This window comes from Phoca vitulina, unplaced genomic scaffold (assembly GCF_004348235.1).
Source record: "Phoca vitulina isolate PV1807 unplaced genomic scaffold, GSC_HSeal_1.0 scaffold8, whole genome shotgun sequence".
NCBI classification, from domain to species: Eukaryota; Metazoa; Chordata; class Mammalia; order Carnivora; family Phocidae; genus Phoca; species Phoca vitulina.
In genome coordinates, this window is record NW_022589711.1 from 48854190 (window position 1) to 48871307 (window position 17118).

Below are 17118 nucleotides of genomic sequence, written 5' to 3' on the forward strand. Positions count from 1 at the left end.
GTGATGAGTATATGTGAGAGTTCACTGTACTATTCCCTCTACATATAAGGAAGGTATGTTTATAAACACTAATAATTCTGGTATTCCAATTAACATTTTTTAATAAAAAGTAAAGCAAAAAAATTATAGAGTCAACTGCTCAGTTTGTAGGAGGTTAATAACTAAGGCAGTTGTAAAATACTATAGATTAGAGTTGCTATTAAGATATTAGCATTTACACCATAAAGTTGATTTCAATTTTGAAGTTCAGTTCAGAATAAAAAAATATAGACTAGTGAAATAATTTGTAATAATTTGTTCTTTGACTTAAAGAACATAATATATGCACAATAAGTTATTTTTAGATGTATCTTTAGAATTAACATGAGTGAATGATTATACTTGAAGGGAAATGATGGTAATAAAGAACATGAAATTGGACAAAAAACAAGAGTGTTCACATTGAGGATTAAGCAAGAATTTCAACCAAAAGTAATGTCAGGATAAGAAAACCTAGCTATTTTAGAAAGAAAGATCAAAAAAGATGGTCTCAAGTAAGAGCCTACATAAAGGAAGCTCAAGCGGCATGACCTGACTGCCTCCAGTTTAGCTGCCTAAAATAAAGATAAAAATATTTAAGACTGTGTTAGCAGGTATAGAATTAAAACATTTAACTTGGAATAAACTATATTTTTACTTAGTATAACTTGAGATTTTCTAAATTCTTGTGTTACAAAATACAGAAATCGTATCTGACAAAGTAGTAATACTCCCTAGCTCTCCAATTTGGAGGAGGAAGGAATGGAAATAAATGGGTAGGACAATTTGAATGGGTTGGGAGGGTACGATAACACAATTCAGAACGACACAATATCCTAGCAACAGAGCTAAAGAACAGGGTACTTCTAAAGGAAGAAATGCAGAAAAATTTGGTCACAGAAAGCACATACCTTATTTTTTTTTTAAGTTTATTTATTTATTTGACAGAGAGAGAACGAGAGAGGGAACACAAGCAGGGGGAGTGGGAGAGGGAGAAGCAGGCTTCCCACTGAGCAGGGAGCCCAAGGCAGGGCTTGATCCCAATACCCTGGGATCATGACCTGAGCCGAAGGCAGATGTTTAACGACTGAGCCACCCAGGCGCCCCAAAAGCACATACTTTAAAATAGCTGAGGTAAAGAGCGCTAAAATCAGAAATGGTAGCAAATCTGGCTAGTTTAAGACCTTGGGATCTGTAACCGGGCCAGTGGGTAGCAGAACAGGTGACATGAAATTATCAGCTTTACTTAGGAGTTAATCAAACAACAAGACTTGAGAAGAATCTACTTGAAAGTTATTTCAAATGAAGAAACCCCTTCCCCTGCACCTTGCTTCAAGTGATACTTATTAAAAGACTTGGTTCTAGTGCTGTCTCTATCTCACTCTACCATCTAGTAACTCTGACTATATAGGTAAGTCACAAGTGTTATTTTAACTCATTTACTCCATCTATAAAGAGATAACAACACATGCCTTTACCCAAGAGGACTATGTGAGGATACAGTAAAATACAAAGGAAAATTTACTGTAAACCACAGAAACCTACTGTTAACCTATTATCAGTATATATTAGTATACTATAATCTAATATACCATTGCGTGTGTTTCAACTAGGACAATAATGAAGTCCTACAATACAATTAGAGATGGGGGTAGGGGTTAGTAAAGGGACAGGGATATTCTAAAAAAGAGGAACTAGCAAACCCCTAAAGAATTTGACCAAGTATCAATAACAAGACTTAAGAAACGTAATTTTGCCATGCAACTTTTAGTATTCCATTTCATTAATAATGGGTTTCACATTAGCACGTGTGCTACTGTAACACATTGCAGCTTCCTTATACAATTTCAGAAAGCAATATTACATTAAAAAAAAACCTTAAAGTAATTCTAAAATCCAGTTATTTAAAAACAGGTCAAAATTAGGAGTTTAGAAAACACTTTATAATGCTGTGCATTGTATTCTCCTTTTATAATTTATCAAAGTTTTATTACGTTATTTAATGTCTGTCTCCTCCCCTACTAAATTATAAACAAGTGTTTTTCATATGAAGAACTCACAACCCCCAGAGAACACATCTTGGATTCTAATTTGAGACACACTGCATTAAAAGTTAAATGCTATCACTCAGGGGATCAATGTAAGTTACAGTGTATGTAAAAACAAATAGGATGGATTCTGGGAAGATGGCAGAATAGGAAGCACCACAAATTTGTCACCCAGACAGTGACTGCACTGGCAGAATCTATGTGATGTAACTATTTTGGAATTCTCTTGAATTCCAGAGTGGTCTACTGAAGGCCTGTGACTTCGAGGGGAAGTACTGGATGGTACACTGTGGTTAATTCAGTCAATTTCAGCTCTTAGCACAGTAGCAGCTATCTAACTCCCACCCCTCTGCCCTTTAACAACTAGTTGGGCAAGTGTTCCTGGAGCAGCTGGCGCAAAAACTGCACAAGCCGGGGGGGGGGGGGGGCAAAAACAAACAAACAAACAAACAAAAACTATCCTCCAAATATAGGGGATCTGTGCTCTGATTGCTAATTGCTGCTTCTGATCACAGGGGTGCAGACAAAGAGGCAGTGGCCATTACTGAACTGCCCCTAATTGATACAAGTCTCTCTTCCCCTCTGGCTGAAGGGACTCCAGAGGATTTAAAGGGCCAACATCTCCTCCCACCATTTCATTTTTCTTTTTCTCCCCTTTTGAGAGTCAGACGCTGAAACCTAGGACATTCAAAGGCAGCCATATATACAAGGGAAATTAGAATGTTACTGTGCATGCCCCAAAAAAAGACCTGAGGAAGACCTTAAGTTTATACTGCAGACTGATTCTTGGCACAGAGATAACCTACAACAATTAAAAAAATCCCAAAACAACAACAAAAAAATAAAAACAAAAAACAGCAAACCTTAGGAAGGGAGGAAAATCTGATTTCCAGAGTTACAGCATCATAAGAGTCAAACGTCCAGTTTTCAGCAAAGAAATCAAAAGGCATGCAAAGAAACAGTAAAGTGTGGTCCATTCAAAGGAAAAGAGGAAGGGAGGAAGGGAGGAAGGGAGGAAGAAAGGAAGGAAGGAAGGAAGGGCCGGCCTTTAAAAAAGCTGGTGCCAGTTCTACTACACAAAGACTTTGAAACAACTGTATTAAAGATGTTCAAAGAACTAAAAGAGAAGGTGGACAAAGAAAATGAAAAAAAATGGGAAAATTTATAAAAGATAAAAGAAAAATCTATAAAAGATAGAAAACCTAAAAGAAAATCAAAAGGAAATTCTGGAGCAGAAAAGTTCAATAAATGAAATGAAAAATTCAATAGAGCAATTCAAAGGCAGATTTGAGCAAGCAGAGGAATTAACAAACTTGAAGAAAGGACAATGGAAATTATTAAGTCTGAGAAAAGAGAGAAAAAGAACTAAAGAAAATGACCAGACAATAAGGGACCTTGGGTCACCATGAAGCAGACCAACACACACATCACAGGAGTCCCAGAAGAGGAGAGATCAAGGAGCAGAGAAAATATCTGAAGAAACAATGACCAAAACATTCCCAAATTTGATGATAACAACAAACAACAACAACAACACATGAACACAAACATCCAAGCTCAACAAACTCATGGCAGGATGAACTCAAAGAGAGTCACACTGGGACACACTGTAATCAAACTGTTGAAAGACAAAGACACAGAATTTTGAGAGCAGCAAGAAAAAAGTGACTCACTATATACAAGGGATCTTCAATAAGATTATCAACAGGTTTTTCATGAGAAACTCTGGAAGTGAGAAGGCAGTGGGCCAATATATTTAAAGCACTAAAAGAAAAAAAAAAAACCCTCTGTCAACCAAGAACCCTGTATCTGGCAAAACTGTTCCTCAAGTGTGAGGGAGGAATCAAGATATTCCCAGATAAACAAAAGTGGGTGGGGGGGGGGGGAGGTTCATTACCAGTACAGCTGCCCTGAAAAAAAATTCTTTGCTAAAGAGAGTCTTGCAGGTTGAAAGGACACCAGAGAGTAACACAAGGTGTTTGAAGAAATAAAGATCTCAGTAAAGATAAATACAAGGGCAATTAAAAAAGCTAATATTACTGTAACAATTTTAACATCACTTTTTATTTTCTACATATTCTTAAAGGAAATGTTATCAGTCTTTCACCACTGAGCACAATGTTTGCAGTGAGTTTTTCACATATGAAAGATGAAAAGAGTTCTGTAGATGGATGACAGTGATGGTTGCACAACAGTATGAATGTACTTAATATCACTGATATGTAGGGGCGCCTGAGTGGCTCAATTGGTTAAGTGTCTGCCTTCAGCTCAGGTCATGATCCTGGGGTCCTGGGATGGAGCCTTGCATCGGGCTCCCTGCTTGGTGGGGAGCCTGCTTCTCCCTCTGCTTTCTGCCACTTCCCCTGCTTGTCTTCTCTCTCAAATAAATAAAGAAAATCTTAAAAAAAAATATCACTGATATGTAAACTTAAAAATGGTTGTAAAATGGTAAATTTTTACATTATGTGTATTTTACCACAACTAAAAAAAAATTGGAAAAAATATATGACCTCTAATTATGCAAATGCATCAAAGACAAATTGAAATATATTCTACAAAATAACTAGCTTGCTTTCTTCTAAAATGCCACATTCATGAAAGACAGGCAGTGGGGCTACTCCAGATTACAGGAGACTAAAGTGTCATGAAGGCAATGTGAAATCTTGGATTGGCCAAAGGACCTATTTTTGTTTTTCCTATAAAGAACATTATTGGGGCAATTGGCAAAATATAATTAATGTCTGCAGATTAATCTGATACTAGTCTTATGTTAATGTTCATTTTCTGATGTAGCTCATATACTGTGGTAATATTTTTGTTCTTAGGAAAAAATATTTAGTGTTATAAAATCTTTGTATTTGGAGGTAAAAGCGACATGAGGGAAACTTCTTTTGAAATGATTCATAAAAAGTAATATAATTATATAGGAAGAGAAATGATAAAGCAAATACGGTAGGTAAAAATGTTAAGAATTGGGGGATCTGGGCAAAGGTATATGGGAATTCACTGCGCTATTACTGAAACTTTCTTAAGTCTGAAATTACTTGAAAATGTAAAACAAACTCAAAATACAAATAGAATAAGGGCACTGCAGTCAGATATTAGTGGGTGGTTAAAAAGGCTCATCAAGATAACTCGAAGTATGCTCTTCTGTTTAAGATTACCAGTAAAATGAAAATACATCAAGTCATACTTTAGATTATACTAATGATCAAATGATTTGAGATTAAATGCTCAGATGTTTTGTGAAACGTGAATGGTCTAAAAGCAATAAAAAATGGTCTACACTGGCTGTACCTCTTATGTAACTACTCTCATGTCATGTGGGAATTGTTAACTTGTCTCTTGCACGGACAGTAGGTTCCTAGAGGACAAGAACAATGTTATATTCATCTTAGTAATGACATGATTGGAACAATAATAAAAAATCGAATGAACACCAATCCCTCCAAAGCACATATGTGAGTATGTACAAAGAATTTTACACAAACAAATTAGTTATAAAGCATTTTTAAAATATCTTAATTACATGACAGATCCCTACAATTGGTAGAAATAGAGTCTAAAGCATCTGGTTTTAAAGCAGAGTATTTACTCTGGGGTGGAAAAAAGACATTTAATAGGTCAATATCTGTGTGGAGAACTGGGGCTATGAGAAGCTGAAGTCATTTCTCCACTATCACACAGCCAGAAAGGGGTGAGGCTAGGAAGTGGTAGTCAGGTCTCACTATAAAATCTGTGCTCTTCATGCAACTTCAAGCAGCCATTCATTATGCCTTTTTCTGTACCGCTGTGAAAAAGCATAATAATTCCTACTGTGGAAAGCTTTCAAAAATTTAAAAGATCAATATAAAAGTACTCTGAAAAGTATAAAACTTCTACAATTAGACTATACACGCACACACACACACAGTCTATAATTAGGCTTTCTGTCTATCTAACTTGCCTAATCCTCAACCTCATCTTAAAGTAGTCAGGGAGGCATTATCCCCCATTTTAATAGATGAAGGGAGTATAAAATGTAGAGGTTAACTAACTTGTTTGAATTGCAAAGGTAGGACTAGACTCCAAATCTTACGTCTTCTACTTCTATTTCTATTACATCCTGATGCATCTAAAATGTAAAGTAGTAGATATTTAGAAGAAAAATTATTTCCATTTAAAATGTTAAAATTGGGTATTTGAGGACATTTTAATCACTTATAACTAATTTCTGTAATGTCCATATTATACTTGATTAATCAGGAACACATGTAACTGATTCTGGAAAAATGAGGCACACCTATAGGCTTTTCACATTATACAACATAAATGATTAATCTACCCTACATGGACTTTCATAGTGTATTTAAAACTTAAAATGAGGCAAAGTAGAATAAATAAGCCTTTCTCTTGTGCACATATCCTCATTTGTTTTTCTAATTTGTTCCCTGGTTTACTGTCTCAAAGAAATATGAGATAGCACTAATAATATGAACAGCCAAGATTATGTGCCAGCTGCACGTACATTATTATTCCTTCAACAACATCTCAAGCTAGTACTACTATCATCTTCAGTGTTAACAGATGAGTAAACAGAAGCGGAAACTGCTCAGAATTACACAGCTGGTAAAGTGGTAGGACTGGAATTCCAAACCTGATCAATCTGCCTCTAAGATCTATCATTTATAACTAAAAGGCTATGTAATATCTCAACAATTTCCAAATATAGTGTGATGTTGTTAGGGACACTTGGAATAAGTAAGTCAGAGGTCTTTGAGCAGGAAAGGACAGGTTCCTTATGGAATATAAGAACAGAAACTACTAAAAAATTTCAAAGGATTTTAGGAAACTATTTTAACATCAAAAGATGAATTGAAGTGACAAGAGTAAAATAAACTTCTAAATCCCCTACTTTAAAAAAATACTGTATTACTAAATCCTAGATGCTTGAAAAGATGTTATATTATTACAATATTACAATAACACATAGGCTGCTTACTTAGAATTATATTTTATTTATAAATTCAATTTCTTCTCTGCAACACAGAGAAAAAATCCATCTGGACTATCTATTCAATCATTTACAATGACTTAACTTTTAATGATTTTCATAAAGGGTAAAAGATTACGTAGGAGTAGTAACATAACAACACAGACTGCAGTCTCAGTGTAGTATCTGTAATTTCCCCTAGAATCCTGTTTTGTATTGATTTTCATTTTTTAGGAGAGGGGAAGGGCACTGAGACAAGTAATCACAATTGATATCCCATTTTACTTCCAGTGGAACTTACACAATAAGCATACAATTTTTATCTAGATTTTATGCACAGATCAGTAATAGTAAAAATAGCTAAAGATGCATTTATTTATACTTTAAATGAGATTGAGATTGTTTACAACAGAGATCTGAGTTATTATATGCAATAATACTATCATTATTTTCACTTTGGATGACTTAGTTGATAGGGTAGTTAATGTCTTAATAAGTCATCCCTTGGAACTACTGAAGCTCTGAAGCTAAAAACGTTCAGATTCTCTAACATTTGTCTAGCATTTCATTTTATTTTTTGACTGTCACATGTTACCTTTTTATTTATTTTATTTTCAAATTTTTACTTAAACTCTAGTCAGTTAACATACAGTACAATGTTGGTTTCAGGAGTAAAATTCAGTGATTCATCACTTACATACAATACCCAGTGCTCATCATAACAAGTGCCGTCCTTAATACCCATTACCCATCTAGCCCATCCCCCCCACCAGCCTTCAGTTTGTTCTCTAAGAATCTCTTATGGTTTGTTTCCCTCTCTTTCCCACCCCCCATATGTTCATCTGTTTTGTTTCTTAAATTCCACATATGAGTGAAATCATATGGTATTTGTCTTTCTCTGACTTATTTTGCTTAGCATAATACACTAGCTCCAACCACGTTGTTGCAAATGGCAAGATTTCATTCTTTTTGATGGCTGAGTAATATTCCCTTGTGTGTGTGTATACACACACATTACCCTTTTAAAAATAAACTTTTATTAGAATAATTTCAGATTTACAGAAAAGTTGCAGAGGTAGCACGAAGAGTTCCCATATACTTTACATGTACGGGCTCTTTTTTAACTAATAAATGTGCATGTTATCTAACCAAATGACAGAAAAAGAAATTATTTCCAAAGAAGATAAATATATATTGGGAAACAAAAAGCTATATGAATGACACATCCTGTATGAGGATAATTTTTATTATCTTTAGAAAATAAAATTTCCTAAAGCAAATAAAAACTGGTTCAAACAGATTTATAAGTACAAAATACATGATAACAAGTCTAAGGAGGTTCAATATGATGAAGTTTAGAAATATGCCCTATTTCATAGTTAACCTAAAAAAATGGCACATATTGAACCTGTTTTATATTAAATCCCAAATATTTAATTCCCTAAAAACACCAGCTGAAGTCCAAAGTGAATTACTAAGGGAAATAATTAAAACAGTTTGAAAAGAATACAAATGAAACATTAAAAGCAAATGAAATTTTTATAAAGAAAAAAGAAACTAATAAAAACCTGTGGTATGGTGGGTAGGATGACAGTATTCTCAGCAGGGACTGGCAGGACAGGGATCACAGGGACAGTGGGAGAAGAGGGAGGTACAGCTTCTGTTGGCTAAAAATCATCAACGACAAAAGATCAGGAAAAATACCAAAATAAAAGAAAAACAAATAACAGATAATTTTGTCATAAATTATAGTTTTCAGAAATAATTGAGAAACAGGTAAAATATTAATATGTTACTTCAATTTAAATGAGAAAATGCTCTCCAGAAATTATTTTAGAAATCATTACGCCACTAATAAGTTTAATAACTGTAATTAAAATGAGTGACTACTTTTTAGAAGTTTCAATGAAAATAATAAAAGACAATGACTTAGAATTTTCCTCCTCTAGGAGACAAAACACTCACTTCAAAGACTACAAAGTATTTTTCCAGCATTCAGAATATTATTTGACTACTTTCCTCCTTGCATTCCAGGAGTCAAAAGCACTTTTATTAGCCCATCAGGCAGGCAACTGGGGCTTAGAAATTCACAAAAGATTCAAAGAACTTAAAAATTGAATCTGTATCACTTTTTAAAATCTATGCTATTGACCTCTACTATCAAGAACTGTAATAACCTGCCTTAGAGTTGCCTTTAAAGGGGCATCTGGGTGGCGCAATCAGTTAAGCGACGACTCTTGGTTTCGGCTCAGGTGGTGATCTCAGTGTTGTGGGATTAAGCCCAGCGCTCAGCACGGAGCCTACTTAAGTTTCTCCCTCCCTCTCCCTTTGTCCCCCTCCCCCTGTGCCCTCACTCTGTCTCTCAAATAAATAAATAAACCTTTTAAAACAATTGCCTTTAAAATCATTAATTCAACTAACATTCTTTGAATAACTATTATGTGCCAGACATATTCTGGAAAAAAATTAAAAAAAGAACTCTAATGACATAAACTAAGAGGCTTTGATATTTACACTCAATTACTCTATCTGGCTTGATTCAGTTAATTTTACAAAGATGTAAATGTAAAACAAGAGGTGTTTTGTAACTTGTCCTAATCCTTGTAAACTGTATTCATAAACATTTATTATACCAATAACATATTCTAGTGTATAAGAAAAACATTAAAATCAAATTGATAACAGGACAAGGTGCATTAAAAGAGACTTAAAACAGGAAGAACAAATTTGCTGAAATCAAAGCTATGCTTTTCCTAACAAAGGGGAATACAAAATAAAATTATAATGTTGACCTTCTTGGTCTATCAAATCAGTCAATCAAAATTTGTCAAAAATGTATGGATTCTCTTCAACAATGGTGCTGGGACAACTGGATATCCACATGCAAAAAAATGAAGTTATATCACTCTCACATCATATACAAAAATTAATGAGAAATTAATCAACAACTGAAATATAAATACTAGAACTCATAAAACCAGAAAACATAGCGGTAAATCCTCATGACCCTGGATTTGACAGTGGATTCTTAAATATATCAAAAGTATAAGTGAGGGGCGCCTGGGTGGCTTAGTCAGTTAAGCATCTGCCTTCGGCTCAGGTCATGATCCCAGGGTGCTGGGATCATGCCCCGCATTGGGCTCCTTGCTCAGTGGGAAGCCTGCTTCTCCCTCTCCCTCTGCCTGCCACTCTGCCTACTTGTGATTCCTCTCTCTCTCTGTGTCAAATAAATAAAATCTTAAAAAAAAAAAAAAAAGTAAAAGTGACAAAAATAAATGAACTGGACTTCATCAGAATGAAAGTATTTTGTACACCAAAGGATATTATCAAGAAAGTGCAAAGACAACCTACAAAATGGGAGTAAATGTTTGCAAGTTATACATCTGATGAGGGTTTAATAGCCAGAATATATAAAGAACTCTTACAACTCAACAACAAAAAGACAATTAAAAAATGGGCAAAGGACTTGAGTGGTCATTTCTCCAAAAGGGATATACAAATGGCCAATAAGCACATGAAAAGATACTCAACAAATTATTATTCATTAGAGAAATGCAAATCAAAGCTACAACAATATATCACTTCACACCTACTAGGAGGCTGTAATAAAAAAAGAAAAACAAAAACAGAAATAAACAAGTGTTGGCGAGGATGTGCAGAAACTGAAATCCCCAAAAACTGTTGGTAGGGATGGAAAATGGTGTAAGCTGCTGTGGAAAACAGTTTGATGGTTCTTCAAAAAAGCTAACCATAGTAACCATATGACCCAGCAATTCTACTTCTAAGTATACATACTCAAAAGAACTGAAAACAGGGACTTGCATACTTTACATCACAACGTTCAGGATGCATTATTCACAACAGCCAAAACGGTGGAAACAATTCAAGTGTCCCATCAACAGACAAATGGATAAACAAAATGTGGTGTGTGTATGTATATATATATGTATATATACATATATACATATAATGAATAGTATTCGGCCATAAAGAGGAATGAAATTCTGACACATGGTATAACACGGATGTATATTGAAAACATTATGTTTTCAAGTGACATGACAAAAGACACAGGAGTTAGCTTGAAGGGTTTTCATCAGTCAAAATAAAGACAACAATGGCATACACTGAATAAAAACAGGATTTGAGATTCAAAATAAAGGTAACAATGGCATACACTGAATAAAAACAGGATTCCAAGAGTCCATATTGATTTAATAATTATAAAAACAAATGAAAAGAAGAGAAAGCATTTCCTTATAGTAGAATGCCAACTAAAAGATGTAGAAGAAATTCTGGAATTATAAATCATCATTTGGCAACCATCATAGAAATAATACATTCAAAAAAACATCAATGGATATAAAAATTCCACTGCTGCTGAATGAACCTTCCATTTCACTCCAGTAGATGAAAGTTTAAATAGGACACATGGACCCACTCAAGTATTTCTCTTAAAAACATTTATTAATTACAGTGAAGAAATCTAGCAGATACTATCTTAATCAAAGTTAACATTACCAAGGATAGGACAAATCAAAATCATGCTATCTGATAGGATATAATAAGAACCTATCACTTCTGAGAAATTCCAGTCGAAGATGCATAACTTAAATCCAATCACCAAACATCAGACAAACCCAAATGGACTGATACTACAAAATAACTGCTGCAGTCATCCAAAGTATCAAAGAAAAAAAGTCAGTTTATCATTATTTTTAATAACTTCATTTTTTTAACAGCTTTATTGAGGTATAACTGAGATATATAAAAAACTTTACCTATTTAATGTAAACAACTTCATGAGTTTGGAACATATGCATGTACCTGTGAAACCATCACCACAATTAAGGTAACATATCTATCACCTCTAAAGTTTCCTTATGCCTCTAAAATAGGGTCAGGTATTAGCTGATCAATAATCTACTTTAACATAAAAATAAGACAGAGCTAAATGCTTATGTCAAATTTCAAGGTCAAGCACAAAAATTTCCTCCACTAGGCAGCTGCTCTCCAAAACCCTTTATGATAAACTATAAATCCTTTAATATTACATTTAAACATCACTGTAACCTTGGCTCTAAGCCTCTTCTAAAATCTACCTCCTTTAGATAAGGATCTGAATACCATTTTTAAAAAATCCTAAAACAACTTACGCCATCTTAATCCACCCCACTCTCTATAGGGCAGTGAACAAGTACTTTGAAAAAGAACCTATGCTTCTGCCAGTTTCTTAAGAAAGGCAAATCCTTTTGAGAAAGTCTTCAAAAACAAGTAATGTTATCAATACATACAATTTCCTAGCCACAGCTGATAATCAATTCAGGTAACAAAGAATTATAGAACAACAAAGTAATTCATTTAGTTCCTCTGAAACAAAAATATAGCCCTAAACAAATAATAGGTAATCAAAGGAAGGCTGAGTGATGCGTAACAGCATAGATGTTAGATTTGATAACAGAGTAAAATAAAAAGGTAAGAGGATATCTTAAGCGCAGGATTTAGAGCAGGGTAAAATTCTGGGGAGTTGTAGAAGATTCTAAATTGGAAAATGTCACGCTTTAGATTCTAATGTAAACAATGAGGTAGCAAAATACAGTAACCATTATATTTGGGTTATTACAGAAAAGGGGAAATTCAGCATAAGCATTTTAAACCTGAAAAATCTTATATATATATTTCATTAGACAGTAACTATTATACCATCATCCTTTTCCTGCTCCATTTGTATCACTCAATAAGATCAGCTCCAAAGAGTTTTCTTTTTAAATCATGACCATGTGACTAACAACAGTCTCAGTTGTTTCTATCCATAGCAACACCATGGAATCATTAGCCTCTGAGGCTGCCTTTAGAGACTTGTTTCCATGACAACAGAGGCTATAATATTAACAGTGTCTCAAAGAACATTGCATAAAATTGTAAATTCCTGTACAATAATTGGATTGTACATAATTTAAAAGTACTTTTTCTATGGCAGTATGAAATTGACAGCTTTTGGGAAAATGTTTTAGCAATCATTTTTAGAGATTCTTATTAAATTTTTTCATAGTTTTACATTTTAAATTCAATGTAAGATCTTAAAATTATGAAATCAGCTTTTAAAATGTAACAGATTTTCATTAAAGTGGTCTGAAGCCTTATTAGGTACAGCCACGTGCATAATGTGTACTGTACATCAACATTTATGACTATGCACCGCTCTCTTTCATTGCCATTCATGCAACAATAAATGCCCCTGGCCTCTTCCTTAAGAAGGCAAATACTGCTGAAAAACTCTTCAAAAACCAGTAACATATCAACACACACAATTTCCTAGCCACAGCTGATAATCAATCCAGCCGTAGCAACCAGTTCAGTATACGTTCAGGAACGTATACTGAGTGAGCCCACATTTATTAAATTGCATTCTGCTTAAAATAGCTCAAGTGTTTCTTATGTATGCATATGAATACTGACTGATACAGGAAGAGTCAGAAAGGACAATTAGGCTGCTGTGATAATCCAGATTCCTGAGAGGCCATCAGTGGCTTGGTGAAAATGGACATGAGTAGTCAAATCAAGATAGATTTTGAATGTGCAACTAATGTTATTTGGTGACTAATGGGAAATTGGGAGTTAGGAAGAACTATTAAGAATAACACCCACAATAGCTATTAAAAATGATCTTTTACATCATAGATTTAAGTATAAAAGATTTGCAAGGCTATCTCAATACATTTTAAAATGTTGTCTAATTATTTATTAAAATGATTTTCATAGCATAAGATGAAACTCTGAAGAAAAGATAACTGAAACCATACTACAGGATAATTTATAATTGTTTATATCTTACATCACATGTTATATGAATGAGGTAAACTGAGCTTAGAATATACACAAAGATTCAATAAGGTCTAAATAAATGTATACCACATTTAGGGAAAATGAAGTATGTGAATTAGCAAATCTTTTGTTAATATCTTAGATAACAAGGAAAAGTAATTACTCTTGTGCCACTGCTGGTCAGTAAGTACCTTATTTTGTTTTTGTATGGCATAGTTAATATTCTTAATCCAAGTTCCTTTGTTTAAAGATCTACTATGCTGTGATGAGATATGCTTCTCTGATCAAATGTCAAAGAAGCTATCTAAGAAGGGGGCAGAAAACAGAAAACCCAGCAAGCCTTTTGCATGTTTACAGAAGAATAAAATACAGCACAGATTTATCAAAACTCTGCTTGGGAATCACTGTACAACAGGAGTCTAGTATCTTTAGAATAACGGTATTTTTCATTATTTAAGTCTGACTCTTTATTTGATTCAGATGAATTTTTTTGGGCCACAGTTACTGTAAACAGCTTCAATATAAACTGGTGCAGGGGGAAAAATGTTATTTGAACAAGCTGCATGTGACATCCACGTCATAATTATCTCAGAAGTAAACATCAATAAACCAGGTACATTTTAAAACAAATCACTAATGGTGTTAAATTACAAAGTTTTGATTTTAAAATAACAAAGGGGAGATCAGAAAATAGATCTAGTGATTAATAATCCTATTATAGAAACATGGGTACAAATTTGTTACTTCACACAGATCACCTAGTTCATGAATCTATTTCTGCTTGCAAGATTCATGATACTGAGTTAAAGTTTATCATCCTTTTATTATGAAAAGATGGTATTCTATCAGCATTCAGTTCATCACTTTGTACTGGTAGAAGGATGAGTCAACAACCACTAATAATTTAAAGTAAAGAGACCTTAAACTTGGATTTAAAGATATGGTTACATAATTAACAAGTAGGTGTGAAACTACGTACTGCAATATACTTTAACCTGATTTTTAAACCAGAATATGGTTAGAGAAACCTGCACAGCCATGGACTTCATGATTACTAATGTAAAATGGGCTCTCAATGCTTCCTAGTAATCATGCATTTACCCTATTCTATTCATTCTTCTAGAAGTCCCTAAGGATTCCATCCCCTGTTGACTTTCTACTATTCTTCTACCACTTACTGTTTCAGCCATACTGACCTCCCTGCTGTTCTCCAAATATCCTAAACATGTTCTGGTCTCAGTCTTTTATTTACTAGTTCTCTGCCTAGAATGCTTTTGCCCCAGGTATCCACATGGCTCAATTCCATTACTTCTTTCATGACTTTATTCAAATATCAAATATACATAGCAGATATTACTAAAAGATTTTTCTTTGTGCCTGGGTAGCCACTACCAATCAGAAGGTGTTCAAAACGTTCTATCATTTGATGAACTTAGGACAGAAGTCTCAAAAATATAAAAATGCCAAAAAATTGCCAGTTTCATGTTTTTCTCTATCTAGCAATAGCTAATTGCCTAATAATGTCCTATTTGAAAATAAACATGTCTTGCTCAAGTATATTTGCTCAACAGATTTTCATCTTTTTTTTTTTTAAGATTTTAAGTAATCTCTACAACCAACGTGGGGCTCAAACTCACCACCCAACATCAAGAGTGGCATGCTCTTCCAACTGAGCCAGCCACGTGCCCCCCTCTTCTCTTTTTAAAACTGTATTAGGAAGTATTTCTCACTGACAGCTTATATTTAAAAACTGTGGTGCCCATCTTCAAACTTCTAGGTTCTACTGATTTCAACTTGTCCCTAGGTCCCTACCACATGTGGCAGCTACTTCCTGTGGTTACTATCTGTTTTACTTTGGTATTCTCACTTTTCCTTTTCAGTTCTCCAATTCTTGTTTAAGCACCCCCCCCCCCCAATTACATTCTGTTAAAATAATTGCTGTGGCTCCTGTTTTCCTGGCTGGACCCTGTCAAGGTTACCAATCCTCTGGCTAAAACATAATTCTTTATCATTCTACGATTAGATTGCTTCTCCTACCTCTAGATTCCTTATTTAAAAAAAAACAGAATATTTTGTGCAACTAATGATAATGGTGGTGATGAAGCTGGTAATGATGATTATCAGGTATTATTAGGCCTTTGCTTGTACTGTCTCATTTAATTCTCACTAGATCTTGATGTGGATAACACTTGCACCCCTATTTTCTGCAGGTGGAGGAAAGAGACTCAGAGAATTTAGGTGTATTGTCTAAAGTGCCACAGATAGTAAATGGCAGAAGAGATTTAAACTCAGGCCACCATCCTCTAAAGACAGTTTGCTCAACCAGTATGCTACACTGTCTTTTTAAAATACTTCAAAAAGAGTTATTTTAATTCTTATTGTTACTATCATATTTTACTACAAAGACAATATATAATACCCCAAAAAAGAAAAAGAATACTTTTTCAATCCTAAGCTCAAGGATTGGCAAACATTTTCTAAAAAGGGCCAGATAATACATATTTTAGACTTTATGGGCCATGTCTCTGTATTGTAACTACCCAACTTTGTGCTGTAGAAGCTTGAAAATAGCTATAGGCAATATACAAATAGAGACGTCTGTGTTCCAATAAAACTTTATTTACAAAAACAAGTGGCAGGCTGGATTTGTGCTGACTCTCACTTTGGTGATTTAAAAAAGAAAAAAAGGCTGATAAGATCGGTGAAGAAAATAGAAAATGACTTTAAGATACTCAGGCTAGTTTGTATTAACTACAATTGCTTTAATGTCTTGCAATGCTTTATCTATGATAATAAAAATATGCAACTCCTCCCATAAGATCATGGAAGTGAGAATAAAAAAGCAAATAATACATATGGAAATTTCAAGTCTCATCTATAGTTCTTTAAAATATTTTTACAAAAAAGGCCTATGTAATAAAGCAGTGTTCTTATAATTGAAAGAATTTAGGCTCTATACTGTTATGTAGCCTTTCAGTCTGGGAAGTGATTAAAATGACATGATTTTTGCTCTGCTTCCCATTCCTACCCCCCTCCAAAATCCTGCTTATGGTATTTAGTATAGATGAAGCAATTAATTCCTAAGATTGGTATGCATCTTGTTTATTTTACCTCTAGCTTTCAAAATACTTTCAAACTGATTTCTTTTTCAAATTTATAACACTTCGATACATTAGGTGGTTTTACCAAGATCAGTCAGAGTTAAATACAGAAAAATGAGCCTAGGGTCTGTTTTGATTCAAATCTCAGATTATA

The 17118-nt window shown here is 34.1% G+C and overlaps 1 protein-coding gene across 25 annotated transcripts in view; it reads right to left on the reverse strand.

The window, feature by feature from the left end:
- Positions 1–17118, reverse strand: part of DLG1 (discs large MAGUK scaffold protein 1) — a 254142-nt gene that overhangs the window by 113375 nt on the left and 123649 nt on the right. For 17 of the 25 annotated variants that reach the window (XM_032406834.1, XM_032406833.1, XM_032406835.1 and 14 more), the window contains one exon: positions 8607–8705. The exons of the other annotated variants lie outside the window; for them this stretch is intronic. In XM_032406834.1, the coding sequence (XP_032262725.1) occupies positions 8607–8705 (99 nt within the window). The remainder of the gene's footprint in view (positions 1–8606; positions 8706–17118) is intronic. 25 annotated transcript variants of the gene reach the window in all.